The sequence below is a fragment of the Bufo gargarizans genome, chromosome 1 (genome assembly GCF_014858855.1).
Source record: "Bufo gargarizans isolate SCDJY-AF-19 chromosome 1, ASM1485885v1, whole genome shotgun sequence".
Taxonomy (NCBI): Eukaryota; Metazoa; Chordata; class Amphibia; order Anura; family Bufonidae; genus Bufo; species Bufo gargarizans.
In genome coordinates this window covers 577,636,450-577,653,276 of record NC_058080.1, presented here as the reverse complement: position 1 = coordinate 577,653,276, position 16,827 = coordinate 577,636,450, and the positions used below count along the sequence as shown (strand labels likewise).

The window sequence follows — 16,827 nt, the reverse complement described above, 5'->3', positions numbered from 1 at the left end:
TTCAAAGTTTCAGTTTCTCTACTTCTGTAATACATAGTAATACCCCTAAAAATTGTGATGCCTTTACATTCCCCATATGTCTACTTCATGTTTGAATTATTTTGGGAATGATATTTTATTTTTTGGGGATGTTACAAGGCTTAGAAGTTTAGAAGCAAATCTTGAAATTTTTCAGAAATTTACAAAAACCCAATTTTTAGGGACCACTACAGCTCTGAAGTCACTTTGCGAGGCTTACATAATAGAAACCACCCAAAAATGACCCCATTCTATAAACTACACCCCTCAAGGTATTCAAAACTGATTTTACAAACTTAGTTAACCCTTTAGGTGTTGCACAAGAGTTATTGGCAAATGGGGATGAAATTTGAGAATTTCATTTTTTTGGCTAATTTTCCATTTTAACCCATTTTTTCCACTAACAAAGCAAGGGTTAACAGCCAAACAAGACTGTATCTTTATTGCCCTGACTCTGCCGTTTACAGAAACACCCCATATGTGGCCGTAAACTACTGTACGGCCACACAGCGGGGCATAGAGTGAAAGGTGCACCATATGGTTTTTGGAAGGCAGGTTTTGCTGGACTGTTTTTTTGACTCCATGTCCCATTTGAAGCCCCCTGATGCACCCCTAGAGTAGAAACTCCATAAAAGTGACCCCATCTAAGAAACTACACCCCTCAAGGTATTCAAAACTGATTTTACTAACTTCATTAACCCTTTAGGTGTTGCACAAGAGTTATTGGCAAATGGGGATTAAATTTGAGAATTTCATTTTTTTGCCTAATTTTCCATTTTAACCCATTTTTTCCACTAACAAAGCAAGGGTTAACAGCCAAACAAGACTGTATCTTTATTGCCCTGACTCTGCCGTTTACAGAAACACCCCATATGTGGCCGTAAACTACTGTACGGCCACACAGCGGGGCGTAGAGTGAAAGGTGCGCCGTATGGTTTTTGGAAGGCAGGTTTTGCTGGACAGTTTTTTTGACACCATGTCCCATTTGAAGCCCCCCTGATGCACCCCTAGAGTAGAAACTCCATAAAAGTGACCCCATCTAAGAAACTACACCCCTCAAGGTATTCAAAACTGATTTTACAAAGTTTGTTAACCCTTTAGGTGTTGCACAAGATTTAATGGAAAATAGAGATACAATTTCAAAATTTCACTTTTTTGTCAGATTTTCCATTTTAATATTTTTTTTCCAGTTACAAAGCAAGGGTTAACAGCCAAACAAAACTCATTATTTATGGCCCTGATTCTGTAGTTTACAGAAACACCCCATATGTGGTCGTAAACTGCTGTACGGGCACACGACAGGGCGCAGAAGGAAAGGAATGCCATACGGTTTTTGGAAGGCAGATTTTGCTGGACTGGTTGTATTGACACCATGTCCCATTTGAAGCCCCCCTGATGCACCCCTAGAGTAGAAACTCCATAAAAGTGACCCCATCTAAGAAACTAAACCCCTCAAGGTATTCAAAACTGATTTTACAAAGTTTGTTAACCCTTTAGGTGTTGCACAAGATTTAATGGAAAATAGAGATACAATTTCAAAATTTCACTTTTTTGGCAGATTTTCCATTTTAATATTTTTTTTCCAGTTACAAAGCAAGGGTTAACAGCCAAACAAAACTCATTATTTATGGCCCTGATTCTGTAGTTTACAGAAACACCCCATATGTGGTCGTAAACTGCTGTACGGGCACACGACAGGGCGCAGAAGGAAAGGAATGCCATACGGTTTTTGGAAGGCAGATTTTGCTGGACTGGTTTTATTGACACCATGTCCCATTTGAAGCCCCCCTGATGCACCCCTAGAGTAGAAACTCCAAAAAAGTGACCCCATTTTAGAAACTACGGGATAAGGTGGCAGTTTTGTTGGTACTAGTTTAGGGTACATATGATTTTTGGTTGCTCTATATTACACTTTTTGTGCGGCAAGGTAACAAGAAATAGCTTTTTTGGCACCATTTTTTTTTTGTTATTTACAACATTCATCTGACAGGTTAGATCATGTGGTAATTTTATAGAGCAGGTTGTCACGGACGCGGCGATACCTAATATGTATACAATTTTTTTTATTTATGTAAGTTTTACACAATGAATGAATTTTTAAAACAAAAAAAAGTTTGTGTCTCCATAGTCTAAGAGCCATAGTTTTTTTTAGTTTTTGGGCGATTATCTCAAGTAGGGTCTCATTTTTTGCGGGATGAGATTACGGTTTTATTGGCACTATTTTGGGGTGCATATGACTTTTTGATCGCTTGCTGTTACACTTTTTGTGAAGTAAGATGACAAAAAATTGCTTTTTTTACACCGTTTCTTTTTTTTTTTTTTTTTACGGTGGTCACCTGAGGGGTTAGGTCATGTGATATTTTTATAGAGCCGGTCGATACGGACGCGGCGATACCCAATATGTATACTTTTTTTTATTTATGTAAGTTTTACACAATGATTTCATTTTTGAAACAAAAAAAATCATGTTTTAGTGTTTCCATAGTCTAAGAGCCATAGTTTTTTCAGTTTTGGGGCGATTATCTTGGGTAGGGTATGATTTTTGCGGGATGAGATGACGGTTTGATTGTTACAATTTTGGAGTACATACAACTTTTTTGATCACTTTTATTAACTTTTTGGGGAAGTAAGGTGGGCAAAATTTCAATTTCATCATAGTTTTTAATTTTTTATTTTTATGGCGTTCACCGTTTGGGTAAAGTAACATGACCGTTTTATAGATCAGGTCGTTACGGACGCGGCGATACCAAACATGTGTAGGGAATTTAATTTTTTTTATTTTTAATCAGTGATAAATGTGTTTTTTGATTTTTACTTTATTTTCACTTTTTTTCACTTTCTTTTTGACCCAGACCCACTTGGTTCTTGAAGATCCAGTGGGTCTGATGTCTGTATAATACAGTACAGTACAATATATAGTACTGTACTGTATTTTACACTTTGTCTGAACAGATCTATGCCTTTCAGCACAGATCTGTTCAGCACCATGGACAGCAGGACGCCTGAGAAGGCGTCCTGTTGCCATGGGAACCTTCCCCGTCTGCTCAGTTATGGTCAGAACTGCGCAGACGGGGAAGGGTAAGGACGGGGCTTGGGGGGCTGCCTGGGAGCTCTCTCCCTCTCCATTCGGAGGGGCTGCAAAGGCACAGCAGCCCCCCGATGGGAGAGGGAGGGAGCTCCCTGCGCTGTTAACCTTTTCCATACAGCGGTCCGTACGGACCGCTGTATGGAAAGGGTTAAACGGCTGACATCGCATCACCGATGTCAGCCGTTTATACCAGGGTGCCAGCAATGTGCTGGCACCCTGGTATACCCACTAGACACCAACGATTACGCAATGGGAGGCGGGCGGGGGATCGCGATCCCGCCTGCCGCACCGCCCGCCTCCCGCACCGCCCGCAACCCTCCCCCTGCACCTCCCACCCGGCAAAAATCACTAAGGGGTGCAGGAGGGGGGGATACAGATGCATTTTAGGAATGCTAAAGTTTCTGATCCCCGCGGTCAGGGACCGCGGGGATCAGAAACTGCAGAAATCGCAGCAAACCGCAGGTCTGAATTGACCTGCGGTTTGCCGCGATCGCCGACATGGGGGGGTCACGGGACCCCCCGGCGCATTTAGCCTAGGTGCCTGCTCAATGATTTGAGCAGGCACCGGGTTCCGATCACTGCCAGCCGCACGGCAGTGATCAGAAATACACAGGGCGTACATGTACGCCCTGTGTCCTTAAGTACCAGGGCACAAGGGCGTACCTGTACGCCCTATGTCCTTAAGAGGTTAAAGAAAATTCAAGATGGGAAAAAAAAAATCGGCAGTTCATCTACTGTATCCCAATAGTTTTTATGGCAGTCTTAGATCTGAAAGATTCGTATTATCACGTTCCTTTACACCCTTTACATCAGCAGTTCCTCAGAGTGGCAGTGACTGTCGAAGGAAATATTAGTCACCTTCAGTTTCAGGCGCTTCTGTTTGGCCTCTCTATGGCCCCCAGAATATTTACGAAGGTGATAGAAGTAGCCTCATTTCTAAGGAAAGAGAACATTTTATTCCTGCCCTATCTGGACGACTTTCTAATTATAGCAGGCTCTCAGCGGACTGTATGATGGCGGTGCTAAAGGTGATGGGAATTTTTGAAGATTTAGGCTGGATGAAATATGTAAAAAAAAATCTGAATTGTGCCGGAAACTAGTCAGGTGTTTTTGGGTCTTCTCTTGGATTCGGTAGTCCAGAGTTTTTCTGACCAAAGAAAAGATATCCCGTGACCATACAAAGTTGCAGATGCCTAAATCATCTCAGAGCCTGACTACTCGGAAAGCCATGTCAGTCCTGGGGTCACTGACCTCCTGTATTCCAGCGGTAGAATTGGCACAGTTTCATGCTCGGCAGCTACAGGCAGAGATTCTTCTAGCACTAAAGAGTGGGGGATCTCTGGACTCAAGGGTGGTAATTTCAAGGAAAACATTGGATCTGTCCTGGTGGGAAGACAGCACAAATCTAAGTTATGGGATTCCTTGGAGTCGTTCCCATCCAGTGGTTTTGATGACAGATGCCAGCCCTTGGGGATAGGGGGCACATTTTTTGGACTAGATCATTCAAGGACAGTGGTCATCTGTACAGTAAACATTCTCCTCAAACAGAAAAGAGTTGCTGGCTATAAAACTGGCTTTGGAGGCAGCAATACCCTTTATTCATTTAAAACATGTGAGTATAATCTCCAGACAATCAGTCAGCTGTAGCTTACATAAATCATCAGGGGGGCACAAAATCGGTTTCCCTCGTGAAAGAAGCATATCCGTTGTTCCAAAATCTGGAGCAGAAGATCAGTCATATTTCTGCTCCCCACAGAAGAGGCAAGGAGAACTTCCAGGCGGACTTCCTGAGCCGTCATCAGCTGAGACGAGGAGTGGTTTCTGAACCTTTCAGTTTTTCGGAGATAGTCAGTCAGGTTTTGGGGGGCCCCAATCCATCAATCTCTTTCCCACCAGAATAAACAGAAAGGTGGAGAGGTTTTTCTCTCTCAACCCGAGACAAATACCGGATAGGGTGAATGATCTTCTTTAGAAATGGGTTTTCCCCTTAGGCTACGCTTTTCCTCCATTCCAGCTTATTCCTCTAGTTCTCAAAAAGATCAGAGACTAGGGTGCAAGAATGATTATGATAACCACCTTCTGGCCGAGAAGGGCATGGTTCACTCTCCTGAGGTCCATGTCAATAACAGACCCCTGGATTCTTCCGGAGATCCCGGACCTTCTGATGCAGGGCCCAGTTTGTCATCCAAATGTCAGGGGCCTACACCTTACGGCCTGGAATTCGAAAGATCATTATTGATTAGACAGGGGTTTTTGAAAGCTCTAGTATCCACCTTACTAAAAAGTAGGAAAGCTGTGACCATTTCCATCTATGCTAGAGTTTTGAAAAAGTTCTTAGAATTTTCAGGGATCAATGCAGGTTCCTTGCCCTCAGACTTCGGTCATTCAGATCCTGGAGTTTCTCCAGAGGGGTTTGTCTCTGGGGTTAGCAAAGAACACTCTGAAAGTTCAGGTTTCAGCCCTGTCAGCCCTCTTTGGTCTAAATTTTGCTATTGACCCCTGGGTGGTAAGGGTCTTTAAAGCAACTTTTTTTTTTTGATAAACTCAAGAACCAGGAGGAAAGAGTTTTCCACTCCCTGGATGTTAGGAGATGCCTTATATGTTACCTAGAGATGACAAAGGATTGGAGAAAGTCCTCTGCGCTAATTTTTTTTTTTTAAAAATTCTGGCATAAATTAAGGTAAGGTGGCCTCAAAGAGTTCACTAGCCAGATGTATTAGGACAGTTATTTCACTGGCTTACACCTCTTCTGGAAGTTCTCCTTCTCTTTCTCTGACAGCACACTCTACTAGCCCAGGCTCTACCTCATGGGCTGAAAGAGCTAATGTTTCTTTTGAGCAAATCTGTAAGGCTGCCATGTGGTCTTCTCCTTCTACCATCACTATGGGCTCCAACTGAATTCTGCCTCTGATCTTCTGTTTGGTAAGAAGGTTCTGCAAGCCTCCCTGGATGCTGATCGACGCTCCGGTTGCAGTATGACTCGCCAGAAGAAGAGAGAGAAGGAGTACAGAGACGGAGGCACGAACACTCCGACTAAGATGGCGCCGCACACGCTACCAAGCTGTCTGATGTGGCGATGAAGCTGGGTAAGTTTGCCCGCACCTCAGCTGCTACAGCAAATGATTCGGAGCCTGATGCTGGGGGGGTCCGGTGATGTGAGAGGAGCGGAGCCCCTGGAAGCGGCCTCATATGCCTCAGTTGCACGGCAAAAGGTGGGTCAGAAGTGGAGCCCATCTCTGAGCCTACTATTGTGGACGTATATAAGATGGTGGTGCAATGCAGCACAGCCCTTACGTCCCTAAATGCTAATATGGGAGGCCTCAAGGAAGAAGTCTTATTAATATGGCAAGACATGCGTCAATTTAAAGAAAGAGTGGGTGAGTTGGAGGGTCGCGTTAGCGGCATGGAGGACCAGCTACCACCTGTTAAGGGGGATCTATAGTGTGTTATACATAATGTGTCCCTGCTAATATTGAAATCAGATGATCTGGAAAACCGTCTGCGACGGAACAATGTGCGATTTATTGGGATTCCGGAGCGTACTGAGGGCTCGGACCCAGTCTCGTTTATGGAGAAATGGCTGGTGGACATTATTGGGAAAGAAAAGCTGTCCCCACTATTTGCAATAGAAAGGGCACACAGGGTGCCATTTCGCCCTCCGCCTCTGCGGAAATACGGAAACGGAGAGCGAAATTTTTGGACGTAAAGCGTTTGAGATCATTACAGTGGCCCTATTCCATGTTGTACCCGGCGAAACTCTGTGTGGTGGCGAATGGATCCACGCATATGTTTGAAGATCCGGCTGAGGCATGTCAATGGTTGGACGCGGGTGAAAATGATCGGCGTGGCAACAATACCTGAAGAGACGGTGATATCTTTGATGGAACTGTTCTTGTTTTCATTGTCTGCTGATTGATACCCCGCAGTGCTAGGCACAGTTTTGTGGGACTATTCTATGTTCTTCTAAGGAGGGAGGTTTAATATCCTGTCTTCTTGGTGGTTATTTTTCACAATGTATGGGTTCTTATGAGGTTGGGGAGGTGCATGGGTGGTCTGTCCTGCTGCATATCCAGGGTGCTGCGCCCGTGTTCAGTAGGAAATTGCTCTCTTACCTGTGTCTCTATTGTTAACCCATGACGGTTAGGTTCACTTTATATGTGTATGGTGTACCCCTGTTTATCTGGTTCATAACTTCAGAACTTGCAGAATGTTCAGGAAAGTTGGGGAGCGGGGGGGGGGGGGGGGGGAGATAGACTCTGCCCCTTTATCTTCAATACTACTACTAGTGGGTGGTCCTCATGGAGCTATCGGCACCGGCTTCTATATTTGCTTATGAGTCGTCATGATGTCTTCTGTTAATATTCTAGCCTGGAATGTGAGAGGAATGTTGCAGGCGTCTAAACGTGCAGCTATCTTCCATGCCCTAAAGGATGTACAGCCAGCTATTGTGTGTTTATCCAAGACCCAATTGTCAGCTGATAGGACGCATTTAGTACATGAAGCATGGGTGGGATGTGAATTTCACTCTACACATGCTAGAGGTGTTAGTATTTTAGTGCATAGATCTGTGCCGTTTGTAGTCCCCCCATATTCAGCTGAAGTTATGAGGTTGATTATTACTTTTACATCTAAATTCCCGCTAGTCCCTGCATTGATTGTAGGAGACTTTAATATGTATCTTTAATGGCTCCTTGGATAAATTCCATAATGGGTCAGGAACATATGCTGCCGCTCCCACTTCTTTGGCGCGACTGATATCAGAGGTGGATCTATGTGATATCTGGAGAGCCATGAACCCTGAGCAGCGACAGTACTCGTGCTACTCAACATCACACGGCTCCTTGTCCAGGATAGATTTAGCAATTGGATCCTTATCCTTAGTAACTCTAACAAAGGGAATCTCATACTTACCTCGTAGTATATCTGATCATTCCTCGTTATTGATTACCTTGGAAGTGGGTAGACACATACGAGCTGCTAGACCTATCTGGCGTCTAAACCCAATCTGGTTATCAATAGTGGATACAGGAACTGAGATCTCTAGAGCCATTACTGACTTTTTATCTATTAATGTGGGCTCAGTGTCGATGGATATGGTATGGGATGCCCTGAAGGCGTATGTCAGAGGGTTGTATATCAAGCATATTAGTATTAAAAAAAATCTAAGAGTCGTGTTCTGGACAGGGAGCTCTCGGATAGGGTTTCGCGCTTGGAGGCTAAGTATGTAGAGCAACCCACATTGCCTAATGAGGCACAATGGAAAGAAGCTCAAAAACTTCTGAGGGAGCACATACAAACTAGGGCAGAGGACAAACGTCTATTTATGACTCCGAGATATTTTGCGGAAGGGCAAAGTGCGGGTCATTTGTTAGCTACTGTGACTAAAGCACAACATGGTCCTTCTTGCATAGCCTCGCTCAGAGAATCGGGCGGGCAACTGGTAATGGGAGATGAGAACATCCTGGGAGAATTTTACGCTCATTTTGGGGAGGTGTATAGGTCCAGACTGGTCATCACTGAATCAGATAGGTCTAGTTATTTAGAGGGGATTGCTGTCCCTGCCTTATCTGAGGAAAGTAGATCACTTCTTGAGGAGGACATAACCTTGGAGATAGCGTTGAGCTCCATACCCAATGAGAAGGCACCTGGTTGGGGCGGTCTTCCTGGGGAGTTCTATAAAAAGCATGGGGACTTATTACTTCTGCACCTTTTAACGGTCTTTAAAGATGCTTACTGTAGTGGTAGATTACCCTGTTCCATGAGGGAGGCGATAATTGTGGTGATACCCAAGCCAGGTAAAGACCCCTCACTTGTGGATTCATATAGACCCATTTTTCTTCTGACAGTGGACATAAAATTTCTGGCTAAAGTTCTAGCTAATCGATTTAAACAGTCATTCAAACCATTATTCATGATGATCAATCTGGGTTCATGCCTGGTAAATCCATGGCTTTGAATCTCAGGCGGTTGTTCTTAAATCTTCAGTTAGAAGGGAGGGATGTTCAGGATAATAGAGCTGCGGTGGTCTCACTTGATGCTGCCAAGGCTTTTGACAGCGTTGAGTGGGAATATTTATGGGCAGTCATGACTAAGATGGGCTTTGGAAATGGTTTTCTGAATTGGGTCAAGCTCTTGTACTGTGAGTCTAGGGCTAGAATTGGAGTAAATGATCATCTTTCACCAGCAATTGCTCTGGAGAGGGGGACGAGACAAGGTTGTCCGTTGTCTCCTTTTGCTATTTGCGATAGCAATTGAACCATTGGCTTGTCTCCTGCGGTCTACTCCTTTTGATGAGAGGGCTAGTGAGGGGTTCTATTGAGGAACGCGTGTCGTTATACGCGGATGATATGCTGATCTATGTAAATGACTTAGAGGAATCCATGGATTTCATAATATCTATGATATCTCAGTTTGGTGGCCAGTCTGGACTTCTCATAAACTGGGATAAGTCCGTGATTCTCCCAGTATCTTCTCAGATACCGTCTCGTTCTGCTATTTTCTCTGAGCTCAAGGTGGTGCGCTCCTTTAAATACCTCGGAGTGACAGTATCAATGAACCCTGCAGACTATATTACTACTAACCTACTACCTCTGATAGGGAAGTTTAAAAGCAAGATTGCCATATGGCATAAACTGCCTCTATCGTTGGTAGGTAGAGGCAATTTGCTAAAAATGATATTCATGCCTCAGTTGCTGTATATTCTGCACAACTCCCCTATATGAATCCCGGTGCATTATTTCCATAAGATACAACAGTTATTTCGATTCTTTATATGGAAAAATAATAGGGGCAGAATAAGATACGAAATCTTGCAGAGGAGTAAGGATGCAGGGGGTCTTGCTCTACCTAATCCTATGCTGTACTTTTTGTCAGCCCAATTGCAGCACTTTAAGGGATGGGGTGTGATAGGTGACCCAGGGGTGAAGAGTGGTCGGCTGATGGGATGGGCGTCAAATAGATCCCCCCCCCCCCCCTTCCTGCTGGCAGCTATTGAAGGAGAGGTGAAAGGGGAAGTGGGACGCATTCCAATACTGCTACTTATGTGAAAGTATGGGATAGGGCGAGGAATATCCTAGGGATAGCGGGATTAATGGACATCTCGCCTTTATGGAATAATTTGGCGCTCCATGAATTGGAAGGCCTGAATGGTTTCTCTCAGTGGAATAATAAATGGATTTGGAACTTGGGTCATATTTACTCTGGGGGGAATCTAAAACAGTACCAGCAACTGTGTTCTGAATTTGGGCTGCCCTCTTCGCAATTCTTTAGATACCTGCAACTCAGGCACGCATTAGAAGCTCAATCTAAAATAGATCCGGTGACGTTTGCATCCAACCGAATACTGAGTACAGTGGTAGCTGCTGGGCCAGTAAAGGGAGTGAGCTCTATGGTTTATCGAGCTCTGTTGGAGGGCTTTATTAAGGGGTATCCTCTGAGAAGCAGGCATCACTGGGAAAGGGATCTGGGCGAGCTCACAGATGAGCAATGGTTGGAGGCAGTAGAACTTACCCCTACTTTATCTTAGTGAGGCTGCCGCCTTTCTCATTTGTACTTTCTACACAGAGTGTATAAGACCCCGGTGTTCTTATATAAAATAGGCTACAGGGATAGCCCAGCTTGCCCGAAGTGTGGAAGTGCTGAAGCTGATCTGCTGCATATGATGTGGGCGTGTCCCACACTGACATCTTATTGGAAGGCAGTATTACATCTTATAAACAAGGTGTACAGCACCAGGCTTAAGCTAGATCCCAAAACTTGCATATCGGGCTTGCTGTCAGAGGATAATCTGCAATCGGTTATAGCTACTGGAATAGGGAGAATGTTATCAGGCGAGGAAAACGGTAGCAGCAAAATGGATCCAATCGGTGCCCCCAAATATTTCTGAATATGTTGCTAGATTGAATGTGGTGGTTCGCCTGGAAAGGGGAGTTTACCAGAAAAGGAAGTGTCCGTCTAAATTTGAAGCGATATGGGGCAGTTGGATTGACAACTCTGGGTGCTGTAGTCCTTGGTTAGCGCTTACAAGAAGTCTACTGTCTGCTTGCTGAGTGTGTTGAGGGGGGGGGAGACTGCGTGTCAGTCTGAGGTATGCTTCAGAATGGGGAGAGGGCAGGGAGAATCCACAGTTGGTGGTGTATGTGGGGAGTATATTCTGGTACTGGCTGATGACTGTTCTACATGGAAATAAGATGTGAATGCATGGGAGGTTGGTTATTAGATGCTAATACTATATGGGAGTATAGGTGATCTGAAACTAGATGTTAATATACGAATTATCTATCTGGTGCCGACACGCTAAGAGTGGAGTTGAGGAGAAGCTGCTATAATCATTTCCTGCTCTTATAGGGTTTGGGTGGGGGGTGGGATTGAAGGGCCACTTGTTGATGGGTGGTTATAGGGTTTATGTTAAGGATGCATATTCTACGTGATTCGATGTGTGGATATTTGACATGTCTTTTATAGTCATGTGTATTGTTTATACTATATATATGACTGTTACTGTACATGCCTATTGTCTGTAAACGGTCTCATATTGATGCTAAAGAGACAAAAAACGGATAATAAAGAATTATCTGATTAAAAAAAAAAAAAAAAAAAAAAAAGAAGACAGACAAGTCATAGAAAGTCTTTTAAGGGACAAGCTGTTATTATAAGGTAATTACAGATCTTTTCACAATCATTGACAGACTCACTCAGGTATACATGCCTAGCTCTAATAAACTAGCAAATAAAATGTAACTTTTTTTTTTTTTTTACTGACTATTCAATGGATTTCAATGGCTTTTGTCACGAAAAAAAAGTACAGAAAGGGAATCTGTAATCAATTTTGAACCGCAAAACTTTTCAAACCGCAAGATGGGGAACATGGAAATAAGTTATAACATACCTGTGTTAATGGTCGTAGTTTCATTAATTCATGCGCCATGTGTTAATTAGATGCAAAGTGTCTGCTGGGCATTGCTCAAGCCAGGGAGTGTCTGAGGTTTTGCCCGTAAATCCTGCTAACCCTCTTGACAGTTCTAGCTTTTCCCTATGGTATTTTGCATGTAACCACAATCCTGCCCATGCACCATGCAGTGGCGTCTTATAATTTTGATAACGCATAGAATGATCTGTCGAGACCAGAGGAGAGAGTTTACTGGTGAAGCCTCAGGACATTGCCAGCTTGCACAACGTCCAGAAAACACTTGGCATCTAAATAACACGTGGTGTGTATATGCATTTTGGATTACTAGAAACGCTGTGCTATAAAATGAGATGTTCCTTTTTTTTTTTTTTTCCCTCATAGGAAACAGAGGAGGATAAATCCCAGAATTTCGATGAGTTCTTCCAAGACAGAGCAGATGAACAGTGATGTCCGTAACGACGTAGTAAAAGGAACTTGGATCTCACTGATTCCACTATCTTTACTGCGTCGCAGTGAATGCTGAGGCAGTAGTTCACCTGCAGTATTGAGACTCCTTTGCTCGAATGTAACGGAACTGTTATGCAACCAGAGTGCCCATGTCTTAATGAAATGCTCATTCTACACCAAGGTGTCTTTTAAGTTGGTGTCATGTACAGATAATCGGCTGTAGAAAAATGAGTATAAGAAATGTCATCTTGGTTTCTATGTACCATTGGTAACTATAGGCTGATTTGTTGTAGTTTAGTGATATGATGTTCTCATTTAAACCTCTGGAATTTACATATTGATGACCTAGTCTTAGGATAGGTCATCAATATGAGATCGGCTGTGGTCTGACTGGGGACTCCCACCGATCAGGATGCGGCTCTCTGTGAGCGCTTAGGCTTCTTCCAAGGCCATGTGACATCACATTCGTCAGTCACAAAGCTTAGGCACAGCTCATCCCCATTCATATGAATGGAGCTAAGCTGCAATATCAAGCACAGCTGCTATACAACGTATGGCGCTGTACGGCGACACAAAGCATATGAAGACTTTGCAATGGAAAAAAAATACTTAGAAATACTGTAACAATTGGTTTATCGCTGTAAATACACATTTAGCATCTCAGTTGATTTGGGTTTTTTTTTTTTTTTTTTTTTTTTTTTTTTTATTGTCACATGGTCTTCAATCGGCCAAGAAACTTCAAGGGAAAACCTGCTAATGGGAAAGCCATATGTAGAAATAAATGTGCGTTTTTGAAATATAGTACTGCAAACATGTTTTTTGGACACAGCCACTTCTTCAGACCCATATTTTTTTTCACATTTTGTGATCTCCCATAAGGTGAAAACTGAATTTTACAAATGTTTGAAAATGTATTAAAAGGGAAATGCATTCAGACCCTTTGTTATGACACTTGAAATTTAGCTCTAGGGGCCTCCCATTTCTCTTGATGATAATTGAAATGTTTCTACACCTTGATTGTAGTCCACCTGTGATAAATTCAGTTGATTGGACATGATTTGGAAAGAACTTCCCTGTGTATATAAGGTATTGCAGCTGACTGCATATCAGAGAAACTAAGCCATAAGGAGGAAAGAACTTCCTGTAGAGCTCAGATACAGGATTGTGTGGAGGCACAGACCTGGAGACGGTTACATAAAATGTCTGCTGCACTGAAATTTCCCAGGAGCACATTGGCCCCCGTAATTCTTGATGGAAATGGAAGAAGTTTGTAATAACCAGGACTCTTCCTAGAGCTGGCTGCTCCACCAAACTAAGTAATTGGGGGGAGAAGGACCTTGGTAAGAGAGGTGACCAAGAACCCAATGTTCACTCTGGCTGAGCTCCAAAGATCATGTATGTAGATTAGAAGAATTTTCCAGAAGGTCAACCATCACTGCAGCATTTCACCACCTTGGACTTTATGGCCAGGAAGAAGCCTTTCCTCCGTAAAAGAGACATGAAAGTTTGCAAAAAGAAAAGTGCCTAAAGGAGTCTCAGCCTGTGAGATTCTCCGATCTGATGAAACCAAGATTGCATTTTTTGGCTTCAATTCTAACCATCATGTTTGGACGAAACCAGGCACTGTACATCCTTAGTGAAGCATGGTGGTGGCAAAGTCATGCTGTGGGGGTGTTTTTCAGCAGCTTAGACAGGAAGACTGGTCAGGGTTAAGGAAAAGCAGACTGGAGCAAAGCACAGAGATAATCCCATTCTTTTTTTTTTTTTTTTTTTTTTTATAAATCAGATCTGTTTATTAAAGATTTTTTTTAACGTACAGAAGGGTGGAGAATCCACCTCCCCAACTTAAACACTGTATACCCCCCCTTCCCCTTCCGTGCAGTCCCTGACAGCCCAGTTGTCCCTAGGTAGATTAGAAACCTGTATGTGGTAGCACCTGTGTGTGCAACAAAATTGCAGTAGCCAGCCCTGGATGGGCAATCCAAGCATTCCATTGTTTCTCAAATTTCACATATACTTTCCATTCCATATAAATCATATTATTCGCCACATTTATTAATTCCGTTATCCCTGGATCAGATGATTGTAGCCAATATTTAGCTATGAGCTTCCTAGGAAAGGTACTTTCACACTAGCGTTTTTCTTTGCCGGAATAGAGTTCTGTCCTAGGGGCTCTATACCGGAAAATAACTGATCAGTTTTATCCTAATGCATTCTGAATGGAGAGCAATCCGTTCAGGATGCATTAAGAGGTCTCCAGTTCAGTCTTTTTGACTGTTCAGGACAGAGATAATACCACAGCATGATGCGGTTTTATCTCCGACCAAAAAATCAGAACACTTGCCTGAATGCCGTCAATTTTTCCCCCATAGGAATGTATTAGTGCCGGATCCAGACCAGTAAAAATGTGAAAAAAAATAGAAACTGATCAGTTTTTCCGTATGACAGACGGGCCCGTTCTTGCAATGCATTTGTGAGACTGATCCGCATCCAGATCCGTCTACAAATGCTGTCCATTTGCATGCAGATTGCCTGATCCGGCAGGCAGTTCCGGCGACGGAGCTGCTTGCCAGATCACTCTGCCACAAGTGTAAAAGTTGCCTTAGATATAATATAGTTGGCGCTTGCCCAGATCCTATATCTGTAGCAGGAATGTCCCACGTAGATATTCCTAATGAAAACCTGATCCAGAGTGCTTGGGACCTCAGACTGAGCTGAAGGTTTACCTTCCAACAAGACAATGGCCCTAAGCTCACGTCCAACAACAAACAACACAAGAGTGACTTAAGGACAACTCTGTGAATGTCTTTGACTGGCCAAGCCAGATCCAAGACCTGAACCCAATCGAAGATCTCTAGAGAGACCTAAAAATTGCTGTCTACCGATGGTCCCTGTCCGACCTGACAGAGCTTGAAAGGATCTGCAGAGAAGAATGGCAGAATATCTCGAAATCCAGGTGTACAAACCTTGTGGCATCATACCCAAGAATTCTGGAGGCTGTAATCCCTGCCAAAGGAGCTTCAAATAAGTTGCAAGTAAGGGCTCATGCGCATGGCCGTAGCTCAGATACAAATAGCCGTTTTGGGGTCTGCAAAACACAGATACCGGCCGTGTGCCTTATGCATTTTGCGGATCGTACGTCCCATATTAGAACAGACCCTATCCTTGTTTAAAATGCAGACAAGAATAGGACATGTTGAATGGGTTTGCGTCTGACCCGCCAAAAATGCGGACAAAAAATGTTTCTGTGCATGAGCAGTAAAGGGGGGTCTGAATCTATACTTGTATCAATGCAAGATTTTAGTTGCTCCTTTTTAATAAATTAGCAAGGGTTTCTAACATTCTATTTTCACTTTTTCATTATGGGGTATTCAGTGCAGCATGATGGTGAAAAAATAGATTTTTTTTTTATTTATTTTTTTGCAAAAGACCACAACATAACAAAATGTGAAAAAAAAAAGTGGAGGGGTCTAAAGACTTTCTGAATGCACTGTATTTGTGATGCACTCACTATAAAATGCAGAAATGCTGATATAACGAGCAAAGTCTTGGGTTTATTGTCAAGGCTTATCCCCTTCACACATTATCAGTGCTGAGCCCGCTCCATACATGGCTGAAATGACTGGGATCAGCGATGACACCAAACCTGGCCGTTTAACCCCTCAGATGCTGAGCGTCAGGCAGAGCGTAAAAATCCCATAGACTGTAATAGTACTCTATTATGGTATATGGGACAAGCGATCAGAAGACTGCAGGTTCTAGCTCCCTAAGGGGGCTAAAAGATATTATGTACAAAAAAAAACAACAATAATAAAAATTCTAATCGCCTCCTTTCCCAATTTTACATATACAAATAAACATAACTGGTATCGCCGCTTCCAAAATTGGCTGAACTATTAAAATGTCAAAACAATTTTCCTGCATAGTTTACACCGTAATTGAAAAAAAAAAAAAAAAACGCTCAGTTTGCCATTTTTTTTCATCACCTTGTCCCTCCAATAAAATTCACCGTATAAGACCTCATGCACACAACCATTTTTCAGGTCCGTGTGCTGTCCGCATTTATTGCTCCATTCCGAGGCCCCGCAAAAAAAATATAGCATGTCCTATTCTTGCAAGAAAATTAAGACTAAAACCTTCAGAATCACAGGTGCATATCCATGAAGCAAACATAATTACAAAAATCAAAATGGTGGCACACCGTTATATATATATATATATATATATATATATATATATATATATATATATATATATATATAGAGATAGAATAGAGCTAAGAAATGGGGGTCATTCTAGATAAAAGTGGTACAATACCGACTATAAATGAGTATAAATGAATAATGGAAGCTCTTAGCGCACATAT

At 42.9% G+C, this 16,827-nt stretch overlaps 1 protein-coding gene across 1 annotated transcript in view; it reads left to right on the top strand.

The window, feature by feature from the left end:
* Nucleotides 1–13,124, top strand: part of GPN3 (GPN-loop GTPase 3) — a 34,250-nt gene extending 21,126 nt beyond the window's left edge. Inside the window, exon 8 of the mRNA XM_044275766.1 lies at nucleotides 12,396–13,124. Within this exon, the coding sequence (XP_044131701.1) occupies nucleotides 12,396–12,461 (66 nt within the window). The 3' untranslated portion in view covers nucleotides 12,462–13,124. The remainder of the gene's footprint in view (nucleotides 1–12,395) is intronic.
* The last annotated feature ends 3,703 nt before the right edge of the window (nucleotides 13,125–16,827 follow it).